This window comes from Buteo buteo, chromosome 6, assembly GCF_964188355.1.
Source record: "Buteo buteo chromosome 6, bButBut1.hap1.1, whole genome shotgun sequence".
Classification (NCBI taxonomy): Eukaryota; Metazoa; Chordata; class Aves; order Accipitriformes; family Accipitridae; genus Buteo; species Buteo buteo.
In genome coordinates this window covers 7485624-7500424 of record NC_134176.1, presented here as the reverse complement: position 1 = coordinate 7500424, position 14801 = coordinate 7485624, and the positions used below count along the sequence as shown (strand labels likewise).

At 37.2% G+C, this 14801-nt stretch overlaps 1 protein-coding gene across 4 annotated transcripts in view; it reads right to left on the bottom strand.

Moving 5' to 3' along the window:
• Positions 1-14801, bottom strand: part of SLC38A6 (solute carrier family 38 member 6) — a 45859-nt gene that overhangs the window by 10820 nt on the left and 20238 nt on the right. For 2 of the 4 annotated variants that reach the window (XM_075029613.1, XM_075029616.1), the window contains exons 6-12: positions 14538-14616; positions 9974-10068; positions 9448-9506; positions 4681-4746; positions 4433-4486; positions 2800-2879; positions 2029-2129 (exon numbers count right to left, since the gene is read on the bottom strand). In XM_075029613.1, the coding sequence (XP_074885714.1) occupies positions 2029-2129; positions 2800-2879; positions 4433-4486; positions 4681-4746; positions 9448-9506; positions 9974-10068; positions 14538-14616 (534 nt within the window). The remainder of the gene's footprint in view (positions 1-2028; positions 2130-2799; positions 2880-4432; positions 4487-4680; positions 4747-9447; positions 9507-9973; positions 10069-14537; positions 14617-14801) is intronic. The other 2 variants (XM_075029614.1, XM_075029615.1) reach the window with 1 other exon arrangement.

Sequence of the window (14801 nt, the reverse complement as noted above, 5' to 3'; positions counted from 1 at the left end):
ACGAAACAGACACACCTACTTCTACAAAGGTTATGATGGACCTTTAAAAAAAGGCCATTATGTAGATAAGGGTTCTGAAATCTGTGTACTTGGGAAATGCAAGGATACCAGACAGACGAAGTCATCTATGTTTAAACTCAACTAAAAAATTGTACCCAGAAGTATCAAAAAGTCCAAATGCAGAGTTATTAAACTGGTACTGAAGTACATTGCCACGTAAACTCTACGGCAAATGAAAATGAAAGATGTCAGTAGAATTTGGTAGGGCAAGTGTCATACCCTACCCACTTTTCTGTTTGGTAAATAAAAAGGTATATTTACTTCATCATGCATTGTGTTAACAACATCTCTAAGAAATGTGCATTTCTTGGTTCAGTTCATGTATCAAACAGATACCATGTCTGGCTCAGGAACTGCATGCAACACAAATTATTGAAGACTGGAAGCATGTGCTAGGAAGCCCAACTCAAAGCTTTTCCTTTTACATTTTTAAATCCTTCCCTAGTCTTTTGTCATTGTGTCGTGGTTTAACCCCAGCCAGCAACCAAGCACCACGCAGCTGCTCACTCACTCCACCTCCACCCAGTGGGATAGGGGAGAAAATTGGGAAAAGAAGTAAAACTCGTGGGTTGAGATAAGAATGGTTTAATAGAATATAAAAAGGAGAAACTAATAATGATAATGATAACACTAATAAAGTGACAGCAGTAACGGTAAAAGGATTGGAATATACAGATGATGCGCAGTGCAATTGCTCACCACCCACCGATCGACGCCCAGTCAGTCCCCAAGCGGCGATCCCCCGCCCCCACTCCCCCCAGTTTATACACTAGATGGGACGTCCCATGGTCTGGAATACCCCTTTGGCCACTTTGGGTCAGCTGCCCTGGCTGTGTACCCTCCCAACTTCTTGTGCCCCTCCAGCCTTCTTGTTGGCCGGGCATGAGAAGCTGAAAAATCCCTGACTTTAGACTAAACATTACTTAGCAACAACTGAAAACATCAGTGTGTTATCAACATTCTTCTCATACTGAACTCAAAACATAGCACTGTACCCGCTACTAGGAAGACCATTAACTCTATCCCAGCTGAAACCAGGACACATTGCCCTCCACTGAAGTCACGACACAAAATTAGATGGGCGCTTTTTCTGATTCAGACCTTCTAATTTTCTTATGTTCCTTGTCAATTTTTTTCCGGAGCCCTCTAGTTTGTCTTTACATTACACATAAACAAAGAGGCCACTTTCTGCAATCCTTTAAAATAAAGCTTTCCTAAATTGGATGATTGATGGGGAATTTTTTTCCCACTTCCAGCAGATTTCTAGTGAAATAGCTAGTGTTAGTTCCAATTAATTTGTAAAAATACAAACACAAAACAAAGAAACCATACACGCTTTGTACCCAAGCTGTATCGGACAGGGAAAACACGCTGCAAACCTTCATGCCTACCTAACATTAGGGATAGACTTGCTGTGGTCAAATTCCCCTCATAAAAGGCAACAGCCTCAGCGCTACTCAGAAACTACAAATGTGCTGGGGTATCACAGGGTTAATAAGTGATGAATGTTGCTAGAAGATATAGCCTCAGCACAGACCTTTCAAACTTGTTGGACAAACAGACTATTATCAGGTCTCAAAATTTCTCACAGACCTCGATAAATCTGTTCCCAGCTTTTAAGTGAAAATACTATACAGGCCAACATATAGTGGCAATCAGCAATCAGTAGTCTAATTACATAGCATTAGAGAACATCAACAGACCATCAGTTACAGTTTAGGGACCAATATCCTGTCCTTATAGCATTTTAGGGCATAAACCCTGCAAAGTTTACCTACGTTAAACACTGAGAAGTCAATGAGACTAATACTTGGCAGTGTTAGGCATATTCTTAAGTCTTCACAGGAACAAGATTTCTGAGGATTCAAGTGTATTAATGCACAAACGAGCCTGAAGTACTCCAGACAGAATGCATTTATCATTTATTCTTAGCCTTCATTCTAAATAATACTTGAAGAATATACTTACCATAAAATGTCAGGTACCCAAACAGAGCAGACAGAAAGTAAATTAGGAAACTCAGACCAATTCCTGTGACAGTTACGTTCTGCATTCTACTTTTGGATGGACTAAAACAAAAAAATCCAGAAAATTAGTGTTGCTTAATCTGTATTGTGGACTACTACAATGCAATCTACATAGCAGCTTGCCTTTCATAAGAAGGCACCATCTTAATTTATGGCCACAGAGTATTTGCTGAGGTCTGTGCTGTCAGTAATATTTAGGGTTTTAAAAAGTATTTTTAATCTGGTAATTAAAGGGCACTTTTCATGCTGACAAGTAACATTGTCCCCATCTTGTAGGGAATTTAGACATACCAGAGTATCTTTTAAATCAAAATTTGCATTTATACAGGATGATATATATACAGAGCCAGGAACAGAATCTGGGTCAAAAAAACCACTGAATCAGATGTGGCCAAATGCAGATTCAGTTACAGCAATAAAAATTAACTAGTAAGTACCTTAGCAAATGACCTTTTTTTCTCCAGATTGTCCAGGCCAGGACAATGTACTGACACTGATGATGGAACCATATTTGCTTACTTTTCTCTCCTGTAAGAGAGGAAAAGCCAGTACAGACTAAAACTGTACATTTCCCCAAAACATGAAAGCTACTTAGTTTGCATTGTTTGATAGCACTGACTTGAAAATAAAAATTATTCAAGATTAATTTAGGGGAAGTACTACAGAAATACTATAATTATATTTTAATATTGCATGTGTTTTCATACATTACCTTCGGAGTTCACAATAGATGGGTAAGACTGAGGTATGGCAGAGAAAAGAGAAGGCCATAGTTGGTATTGCATAAGCACTCTAAAATGGAAGAAAAACATCTTGTAGGTTATTTGTTATTACAGATGGTTGGAAAAATATCTGGATGAATTCAGAATTCAGTTCAAGCATTGCAAGTCAGTGGAAATCTTTCCACATTAATATTCTGAGATAGATCTCCACCACAGAATGGCATCTCTGAATCATTCCACAAAAACTGGACCTTTTCAACTAGCATATCTTCAAGTGGTGGTCATAGATTACTATTTCATGATCAGGAAAGGTCATGCTGTCTATAAGCCAACAACTGAAAGATTCTTTTTTAGCTCTATTAAGGCCAAGTACTTACCTAAGAAGAGTGGGATTTGCCCCAGTCAGTGTATCATTCATAAAATTTTCTAAGAAGTTTTTTAAACTCTAATATCCATAGCTACCTGTCAAATTACTGATTCCATCATCCTGACTTCACTATTTTCATATTACTCCTTCACAAAAATTTGGATACAGCATCCAGAAAATATAACATGCTTTGGCATCTAAAGTTTTAAGATAGTTATATAATTAAAGTTGCAACCACACAATTAGCAGTATATTATTCCAAAAACTTGTAATGGAAGAGATGAGTCATCTAGTACAGCTTACTTCACTTGCCAAGTGGCATAAGCCGAAATATAACAAACACTTTTGTGCTGACATAATCAGGCCCATACTGGTAAAAATATGCCACTTTCTATTGATAAAATTAAAAAAGAAGGAGAGAAGTGTCCCAAGATTCTTCAAAGCACAAAAGGCCAGACGAAAGGCCAGAATCTCATGGTAGATGTTTCTGGTCAAAGCAAAATTTCTTCTCTGATCTACAGATAACATTTGTCTCCTGTTTGCATTGCCAAAGTTGGTTTTGGTTGGTTTTTTTTCCCTTTTTCTTGGGAGGGTGGTGATGGATTTTGTTTTTTCAGACAAATGCAACCAACCGTGTCCCTCTTAAATTCCACCATGTTATAGGCCTATCCCAGATTTATTCTTCCCTTTTTCCCTTCCTCTTCACCCCACAGAGACTAGAGTTCTACATGATACTTCCTCTTTTGCAAGCCTTGATAGGTGGTGACATGATTTAAATGCCACATTAATTAACAAATACCAGAGCTGGCATCCAATGAAATGCACAAGATTGCATTAGGCCTGAAGAATTAGCTTCAGGTAAGAAAAAACTAAGGTTAGGTCCAGGCAGTTTCAGGAAACCTGTTCTGCCTCGCCAGGAACTAACAGTGTGCATACAGCCAAGTAGCATTGATTTCCACCTGAGGGCATATTAAGTTGGCTTGATATGACTGCATCATGAGGCTGACCACTGCTGCATCTGTTATACTTTATACTTTGGTCATATTTGCAAAATGTTTTCATAAATGCTAACTTGGACAGCCAGCCTTCATATAAAAGAGTGAGACTGGATAACACTTGGCAACAAGTATAGGAAATATTTCAGCAGCCTATAGCTAGTTTTACAGAAGAATAGCTTACCCTGGGCACAGTTTAAACCCCAATTCTTTAAAAACCACCACCCCCCTTTAAATTTGCGTATTGTTAATAGAGATTACCTCTTTTGAAAGATGAAAAAGCTTTGCTTTACAATCCCCAGTAGAATTTGAAACCTGTAAGACATACATGCAAAAATATGGCATAACGAAAGAGTAAGTCCAAACCACAGATGTGAAACTTTTTAGTTTCTGTGATGATTAAGAAAAGAAGGAATTTAAATTACAAGTAATTCTGAAAGTGTTAATGTAAAAAGAGCATTACAGTTCCTAATAAAATTAGAAGAACTTCAAAACAGCATGCACTTTACCTGTAAAGTCTCTGTGGCACTACTTAGAGGTAGAGGACAAGGGATTGACCATTTTTTTATCATAACCTGCAAAGACAGCATATTTAATGTATGAATGATACCCTAAAAATCAGTTTAAATTTAGATATACGTAGCTAAAATATCAGACTGTCGGTATACAAAGCAGGGAGCTACACCCATAGTAAATTATCAGTCTTGACTGGTAGATAGTGAGGCCACAAGAAGGAAACTTGACAGAAAAACCTGTCAGTGCCATTCCATACAGCTGCTTACCATGCACAGCTGGCAGCCTTATGGTGTGCCTATCTGGAGGTGGTGCACTGAAATGAGCTCTGACATTAACTGAAATACAACCAGCGCTCCGCATTCACTCTCTCTGTGCTCCACACTAACTGCCTCCCGTACAGAATAGCTGCTGTGTTAGCTATCCCAGGCTCTTTCCATAAGTAGACAAGCCCTTAACAGAGATAGAACAGAGCCTAGGGCTAATCTTAAAAAGACAGAAACATATGGTTTGGACTAGAAAGCAAAGGAAAAACAATAAATGCAATTATTGTCCCAGAATGTCATTGGGGCTTTAGCTACACCCTGCTGGTTTAGGGACTGCCAAGTAACAGGGCTGAAAATCAAAGGGAAATTAAAATAAGAAATGTTACCTCCTTTTTCAGGAGCCTAGTTTAAAATGATAGTTGCATTGCTCTCCTCACCCTAATTAATTTCCTATTGTAGTTGCCTGGCTTTAGAGGTTGTAATTCTTTTGAACCCTAGAGCAAATAATTAAAAACTTAATTAAAGACTCAGATTCATGAGAAGAATAACATGGAAGAGAGCGCTTCTCCTGGCTCAGAGAACTACTTTTTGCTTGCAGCCAAGTGGTGTTTCCCAGAGGATAGGGATTAGATGCTCCCTCTTGTCACCAGTGCCAGGAGAAGCAAACAAATGCTACCTCCGGACCAAATGTGAGGAAAAGAAACTGCGGGTACACAGCACGCTGAGTCCATTGTGGCAATAACATAGGTCTTAAATTGCATGACTAAGAACAACTCACAACAACTCAAGGTATGGAACTAGGTAGTAGCTTGCTCAACAGCAGTATGCAAAACTTCGTGAAAAATGATTATCAATGGAAATCCTCCAAGCATGTTTCTGACACTAAACTGGCACTGCTTTATACCAGGAGATCTGTTCTTACCTGCTTACTGATTGGGTAAACGGCCTCCCTCTGTGCAAAGTGAACTGCAACCTCATCTGAGCAAGGGTGTAAGAAGGGACAAGAACATGCATCGAGAAGTTCAACCAAAAAGCGAGCAAGGGAGAACGAAGAAAGAACCAAACACTAAGATACAACTTAGGCCTGTATCGTACATATGCATGACTCTGTCATATGGGCCACCCCTGCTTCATCTCTTTCTTGCACACTAAGCTGAGGCACAGATGCAGACTGCTGCTGCTGTAGTACCATAACCGTGGATGCATGGCTATGCCATCTCTCCAGGAAGCCCAAGCTTGTTGGCTAGCTGAAGACATTTATGAGGCTGAGCAAGAAGGCAAAATATTTTTTCAAGAAGATCTCTGTGTATTTAAAGGCACCCAGACAGGGGAAATAAAGGAGAGGCTTTGAAGGCTCCAAAGTAGAAGACTTTGTGGGAACTCTGGCTAAGGTTGGAATAGGCTTCCTGAGCAATGAAAAGGAGCAACGCTAAAGGGCAAGCTTTGGGGAAAGTGAAGTGTGCCTGGCAGTGGTGGGAGCAAAGACATACATAAACATTGCAGATGGAAGACATGACAAGCCAAACCTAAAAAGCTGAAGAACATTTTTCTAAAATAAAATGAATACAGATTAAGATCAGATTGAAATGGAAATAAAAGGAGACAAAATAAAATGCACTAGGTGCATTTAGAATCTAATTATATTTGCCCATCTGCTTAATTATTCAAATCTGTTTGGGTTTCCAGTTGTAGTCTAATGAGGTTCCCCCCAACAGGAAGATTTTTAAGTTGGCAGCACAGCTCAGTTAGCTGAGCAGTCATGCAGGCAGGCAGCACAATCTTCCTCTGGAACTTTAAGCCTATTTCATATAAATGTTGTCTTTTGAGTGTAACAAACATTTGGTTTTAAGTGTAAAAAACCTAAAACCTAAAGAGAGATTCTAGTGGAAATAGGGTTTTAAACCCACACCAAACACACTTCTAAAAATAAAGTTAGAGGCTCAAAATATTCTAATATTCTCAATGATGTTGCTTTTTTGTATCCTGCAGAAGGAAAACAGGAACTCCTTTATTCTAACAGTATTGACAGCACTCAGCAAAGAGGGGCTCTCTGTGCATAACATCATTCATTACATATGGCAGGTTCCCAATCTGCATTACATCTTGTTCTGGGAACACAAACAAGATATTTAGAAAAATACCATCAGGAATCATTAACACCTCTGTTAAACCAGCTACCAATAGGGTTGTCTCCACAAAAAAAAAGAAAAATCTGTCTTTACTCTTCACCAATATTCAATATAGCAAGAGGGGAGGCAATAAAAAAAGTTTAATGATCACATTTAATTTCTTTTCACTTCAGATTCAAGTCAGGGAAGTATTCAACAATCAGAAACAAAAGTGCTCAGGACCTCACAGAATCTGGCTTTTTGTTTTTCTCCCAGATCAGCTAATCTCAGTGTTTTCACTTTTTTCCAAATGAGGACTACAACCAGTGTATTAACTTTAAAGGAAAAGATACTAAGCACAGAGAGATACATGACCTGCCAAAGCCCCACAGCAGAGCACAGAGAAGAAAGACTACTCTCTAGACTTTTTGCTGAGTGCACTCACTAGACAATACTGACCAAGACATATGCCATCTATTGTACCTATCTTTTCTGCAGGCTGTATTAAAACTGTGGCTTGCTGGCAAAAAGCTGAACAGATGGTATGCACTTGAAAATGCACAGAATTATTGTATATGCAAAACATAATTGTATTACTTCCATATGACTAACACAGTTTTCTTCTGGAACAAATTAAAACATATCTGCCATACAGAAATTAACATTGTGCAAACTAAAACACCATTTCAACAGCACATATCACCCACTTCAAAGCAATTAGATATGAAAACTAAACCACAGTTAATGCCTTTGATTTTCAGTGCCTAAAGAAGTCAGAGAGAATATTCTGTGAAGAGTATTAGTTTTCTTTAAAAATCTGTAATGGCTTTTAAAGATTTTTACCTCAATTAGATTTACTGTGGCTGCTTCTTTGTCATTTAACAACAAAGAGTAACCACACAAATTTAACCATTTCATAAGAAATCCAGTAGTCTGTGTACTCCTTCGTTAGTACTTTCTACTTACTTTGCTGGTACTCAGAACTAAATCCTAGCTTAAATCATCCCAGCTTGACATGTCTGCACACAAGTCTTGCTTACACACTTGCTTTTTCAGAGCCCAAAATTGTTTTCAAATGCATCCACCCATTACAAGAGCTTTCTTCAGAGATGCATACACATTCCCATTGAAATCCAGGAGCTGAACTTGTTTTAAAACAACTCTTGCAACTACCTTCAGCCAAAGGCCTATTTCAGCATTATAGTTAGTGGGCTTGGGGTGGGGGTGGGGGTGGTACCTTTTTTTTTTTTTTTTTAAGATAAAGTTTAGGAAAGGTCAAAAGTTAAGGTAATTTATAAATATTACAAATTAATTTCCATTAGCTCTGGAGAAGCTGTAGCTGCTCCTCAATGCTCAGCTTAAGAAGAATACTTCCCAAGGTCCTACAAACACTGCAGTTCTCCAGGGATACCCTAGGGAGATGTTTTGACAGCTTTGAAGTTTGGTTTTATCACATGGTTTAGTTCCTAATGGATTGCCTTGGTCTCCTGGATGGCATGTTTGTTCAACTTGCCTTCAACTCTGTTTATCCCTTTGTAAAACAGGTATTAAATGCAAGTCAATGCAAGCCAGAATGACAGGGGAGAGGGGGAACATTTTTCCAGGCTCCCAGAAAAGATTCTTGTTTCTATACCTAGATGACAGAGTGTGAGTTGCTTGGTTGTACTACAGATTACACATGTGCATTAACATACTTTTTCTCTGTAAAAAGAATGATAGTGCAACTTAAAGGCATATTTTCCCTCTTAGATCTGCCTAGCAGGTCTCATTTTTGATATTTGGAAACATCTACCTCACAGGGGCCTTGAGAGGGTGAACATCAGGGTCAAAAACCCCCATATGGCTGGGAAAAGAACTTTTCCTTTCAGCGGGGAAGAAGAATAAGGTCATTGACGTATTAATGAATCTTGTAAACTGCCTTAATGAAGTTCTAGTTTTCTTTGCCTTTTTTTGAACTCTGTCACTCCATTATACATGTAAATTTAATTTATTTGGAGTATATTAAATTTTCTTCTGCACTAGTTGCAGTAAGTAATAGAAGCTAAGAAAACAGAATTCCATTCCATTACTAGTAGGGAAACAAAAGAATACGTGCCAGCTCCCTTCACTGCACCGTCAGCAAAACAAAAATATTGTTACATTTACCAGTCCAAAATATAATTATTTTTAAATCTTTTCACATGCTTGAAAGTTCATATACATTTCCATGCCTCCGCAAAACAAATGTAATCTGTCCAAGCAAGCACATACTGAACTTAAGGAAAACTCTAATTTCACATAAAAAGTTAAGTGGGGAAGGGGAAGACAATTCATTTCAAAACAAGCTTATGAAAACATTCAAACAATAAGAAAAAAAAATAGATAAGCTGTGCACAGATTTTTAACTTACCACAAGAGCAAAGTACACCATAAAGAAAAATGATAAACTACTTGTGTAGCCAAGAAAGCCTGTAAAATAACAGTAAAAATAAAAGAGAATTTATAAGGAAAGTGATCCTAATGTACAGCTAAAGCTTTACATTTTAGGCATGTTTTCTATTACAGTGCTTGGTATCTGGGGCTTAGGACTCAGAATAACAACATTCCAACTGCCTGTCACAGATCATTTATGTAGTTTTGTAGGGCAGAATTAGAACTGGCTTACCACTAATGGCATGCTGTAAGTAAATGCAGCTCTTTAATGTTCTGCTGTAAAGATTTTATTTTAGTATTGCAGACAAAATACTACTGCAACCCAAGTAATAGGTTAACTAGGCAGGGCTGGAAGGCAGAACACAGTACAACTTCAGTAATCCCCACCATCACCAGCCCCCTGCCAGTTAAAATAAATAAATAACCCACTAAGGTTTTAAAGTCTTCAATTGTAATTGCTACTAAAGTAGAATAATATTCGCTTCTCTCCTTTAATTACTCACCGATTTTAGGAAGAAGCGCAAGAGGAAAAACAATGCAGACTGAAGTAATCAGTAGCAGCAGTCTCCCATCAAGGTACCATAACCTGTTGGAAATTCTATTTATGATTGATGCAAAGCTCAAGAGTCCTAAAATATATGTTCTACTTTAAAACTGTGATCTTAGACAAAATAACCACCAGGACAAGAAAAATAAGTATTTTCCAGTCTCACATGCTGTTTACGTGAATTTGTATTCCTAGTTTCTATATTGTGATATAAAATAGAGCTCCCAGATAATGAGGAAGCAGAGCAGCGTCCTGTAACTAACCAGCATTGCAGGCAATGTCCCATAGGCAAGCATCTGCATGGATCAGGGGTCTGATGTGTGTTATTTCTCTGCAGCACAATAAGCAAATCCCTGCCTTTATTCAAAGCAATGATCAGAGGGCAAGGGTATTTCATACTCTACGGATTTCCAAGAGAAGTACTTACAGAGTACGCTACATATATCTTGAATTGGATTACACTGAGTTGCATATTTCAGTTATATTTTCAGTTGCATATTCAGTTATGTTTTCTGAACATACCAACTTTCTCTTCTGCCCAAGTTTCATTACACCTATCATTACAGCATTCAAATAATAAAAGAAAATAACAAGTAAATCAACTTCAGTTAATTCGAAACGATGTTTGCTGTCCAGAGGTGATATAAGAAAGAACAGCAATAATGAGGACCTTCTTATCTTTAACTTTGCACAAAGCGATTTGCATACATCTTTGCATACATCCACACAAGACTTAAAAGACAGAAGGGATGGAAATTATAATAATTAAATCTGCTATAATGTTTAAACATAAAACTATACATACAAAAAAAGCATTGTAGAGGCATATGAAGTCTTAATGGATTTAAAATCTATTCAAAGAATCAAAATCTCATCTCCAAACTGAGGAAAGTACAGATGGATAAGTTGTTAAGAAACAGAAACATCTTGAGGGTGGCTCCCCCTAACTTGGTAATAACCATATCCTGTACTGATAAACATCTTGTACATCAGCCTCCGACTTTACTACCAATAAACACCCTGGCCTTTGACCTTCAAGTTTATTTAGTCCAGGATATGGTTAGCAGCTAATAAACAGGCAGCACCTCAAGTTATCATAAGGAAAGTAGCGTAACACCTGTGTTAAAGAAAATTTACCATATACATATTTTAACTACTGTCATACATTGTGGACAACCACTTGCGTCACTCATTTGAAAAAATATGTAAAATAAATGAACAGAGAAATTTCAGGGTTGTGAGGGCGTCTTCACCATATCAAAATCAAAGTAACCCTTAAGTGACAATGTCTACATTAAAAATTACTCAAAATACATAACTCTTAAAAAAAAAAAGTATTACTAGCCTAGGTCTGCTACTGCTACAGTGAAAGAGCAACTTTGCCAAGATCAGCTCCCTGCTGTAGTATTCTTCACGTTGTTATCATTTAGCGTTCACATATTTTGAAACTTTTTCTTTCTTACTAGTATGGTGGATGTTCAGATTAGGAGGAACGGTATCATAGCAGTAGGCAAAAGTATAATGAATGCTGCACTGTGTCCATGTGGGACCTCTATTTTAAGTCTCCCGATTCTAAGCATGCAGCAAATCCACAGTTACCATCACAGCTCACAAGCTCAGCAGGACAGAGAAAAAATTATTTTGGTTACTTTATGGTAAATGAAAAAACATTTGTGGGGAACGGAAGAAAAGAGAGGAAAACTGCAATGAGGTGATGGGAAGGAGAAAAAATAATTTTGTAAATGGCTTAATTTTGGATTACCGATTCTTTTCTTTAAAAAAGATCTCGAAAACCTGAATAGTGGACCATTTACTGGTTATCAAAAAATGTGTCCATTTTTTCCTCAAAATACTGTTGTAGAAATACACTTATTTTCCAAAGGCAGAATAAGTGTTTTGATACTGCCTTTAAAATCAGTTTGATCTGCAAATTTAATCCTATATGATAAAAATATTCCAAATATGAAATATGGAATATAAATCCTTGACTCTACTGAAAATGCTTTGGCATGCAGATGTTCCTCCTCCCTCCCCCACATTTTAACTAAAAGCAGACATTTATAAATCGCTTTAATTTCATTCCTGAATGCAAAAGGACAAGAGATTCATATGTTCTAAATTAGGATTTTACTCTCAGTCCATATCAATTATATAACACACAGGCAAGACAACTTAATTGCATCAATCATATGCTCCTGACAGGGTCATTAAATGTTAACAGAGGGCTCACAAATTACAACTTTTTAACAAGATCCTCATTTGAAACTATGTTCATATCATCAAAACTATGTGGAATTCTTGTTATGCAGATAGACTGAAACATCTCAACTTGCAATTAACAAGTATATTGTATGTTTTTGTTTTTTAATAAAGATATGAACATGTATTACACACTGGCTCTGAGCCTTTCAAACACATGTACACCTGCTAACCTTTATCTATAAAAATAATTCAATGCGCAAAACATTCTTTAAATGGCTTTCCCAAATGTATGGCTTGGGACGCTTTATGCATATAAAATATTTTCACAGATAGTTTAACTGACACTTTTGATACATTCTAACTACAGTTAAATTCTGCACCCAAACAAAAGCATATCAGATGCTGTAATGACTTAACAAAAACAGTTGTGCAACAACATCTGGAAACAAGTGGTCTAGTTAAAGAAGTTTAATCAAACTAGTCGATATTTATGCCTTTTGCATAAATAAATTGCTGCTTAGGCTTGATATTTGATTACCTATTTTTGTTGAACAATTTCCTATAATTTAAAAACTCTGTTAGTAAAAAACTACTCTTGACATCTGTGAAGAAATACACAGAAACAAAAGATTATGGTCTACCATGGCAATTCATATGGCAAAATATATGAAATATAGATGTGGGCATACAGAGAAGGTCAGCTGTGTGCATGTACCTAGCATACTGCTTGACCACTGCATTTGAAACATTTCATTTGCTTAGGCAAAGAATAGAGGAGTCAAATAAACATTTATCAATGGAAGAACTCCCGGTAACAGAGGCAGAAACAAGATGAGACCCAGGTTGACAATCAGCTGAGCTGTGGTTAGTATTCTTATGGACAATTCCAGCTCCTTCTAAATGCAAAATTGAACTTCATTCCCATCTCAAATTGTAATTTCAGCTTTAGACAGAACAATCCTTTGAACAGTATGCATGCATGCAGGACCTCCAGATTCTACCTATTATGAGTTTTCATAAGCTGTTTGTTTAAAAGTGTATCTTGGGAAAAGTCACTTTGCATAAACAGAGCTGACAAAATTAAAAACAGTAGTAAATGATGTTATAAGCTAAATTTGGGGACAGACTGGAATGCACATGAAGCAGATACAGTAGCAGGCTCAATGCAACCATGTATGAGGAGTGGGGTAAAAGTATGATCTTGAAGGAGAAAGTGATAGCACCCAAATGAAAAGCTGATGACCACCACAGCTAGAAGAGATACATTAGCAGACTAAAAATGACATATACACATAAAACATAACAGGTTAAAAAAAAAAAAAAAGGAAAGACCCTTACTAAAAACATATTATTGCAAGGGCTGGGGGGGGAGTGCAGAAAGACAGAAAGCAAGATTACCACCACACTTCACTTCTCAAAATGTTTATTATAAAATTGAAAAGTTAAAAATGACAAAATATGAAGTAACTTTTAAAAAACTAATTTCAAACTTAAAATTCACCCACAACATTCAGGAATAATATAAGCATCACAGAGCCTTGAGACAATTTCACCACATTTCAAACCAGAGAAAATTTTGAGCTCGAAATGTCTGAAAATTGCAGTTTGGAAAAACAGCTGTAACACAATCTAAGATATGTGTTACATATGATACAAGCTATGAATGACAGCAGCACTGGAACAACTCAAACAAGGTATTTCAGTGCTGAAGCTGCAATGTTTGTCTTAGCATAGGCACAGATTTCTTGCAATAGTTCTGATAGAAATCTGAGGGACACACTCCTTACATACAGCTTTATAGCTCAATTGCGAAGAACAATTTCTTTACTGGGAGCCAAGTCAAGGAATTATAAACCAAGTCTGGAAACCTGGCATTTTTCCCAAGACAAGTCCCATTACTGGAGCAAGACAACAAAATATTTAAATTTAAATGTCTGCCGGTTTTTGTACTGTGGTTTTGAAATATGTGAAGTGATAACATGACAGCAGTTTAAATGTTTCTTCTCCTCTCAATCCTGTCCCCTCCTGCTTCTCCTTTTAAATTTTTACAGAAGGGAGATTTCTGTAGATGGAGTTTTGCCACTGACTTTAAGGTCGTCTGATGGGAAATTGCTATGAGGAAAGAATCATGCTCTGTGTGTGTGCTGCAGAAGGCTTGCACATGCCAAATATGTTTCATATTCCAAGAACTCCTGTAAATAACTAATTTTTTTAGCATGTGAGATCAAAGGAAAGTGTCAGTACCCATCTCCTTCAGCAGTCCTGAACCACTTTCTTCTTCAAGACAAATACAGAACGTATGAAGCATTTTTACTTACCCACTCTCGTCTCCATTTAAGAACCCCGCAACAGCACCAGGAAGTTCAGACTTAACAATTAAAAGATAAGATGACATAGCTGCAAACAGAAGCAGAACAGATTTAGTAGAGGAATACCAGCATCCCTGGTTGTAACAACTAGCATGGCTTAACCAGAGTGATTAGTATTGGAACATCTCAGCTATGTATTAGACACCATGGCACCAGAATCAGAATTTATTTTCTCATATAATTCCTTTAAAAATAGCTGCAAATCCCTGAGTA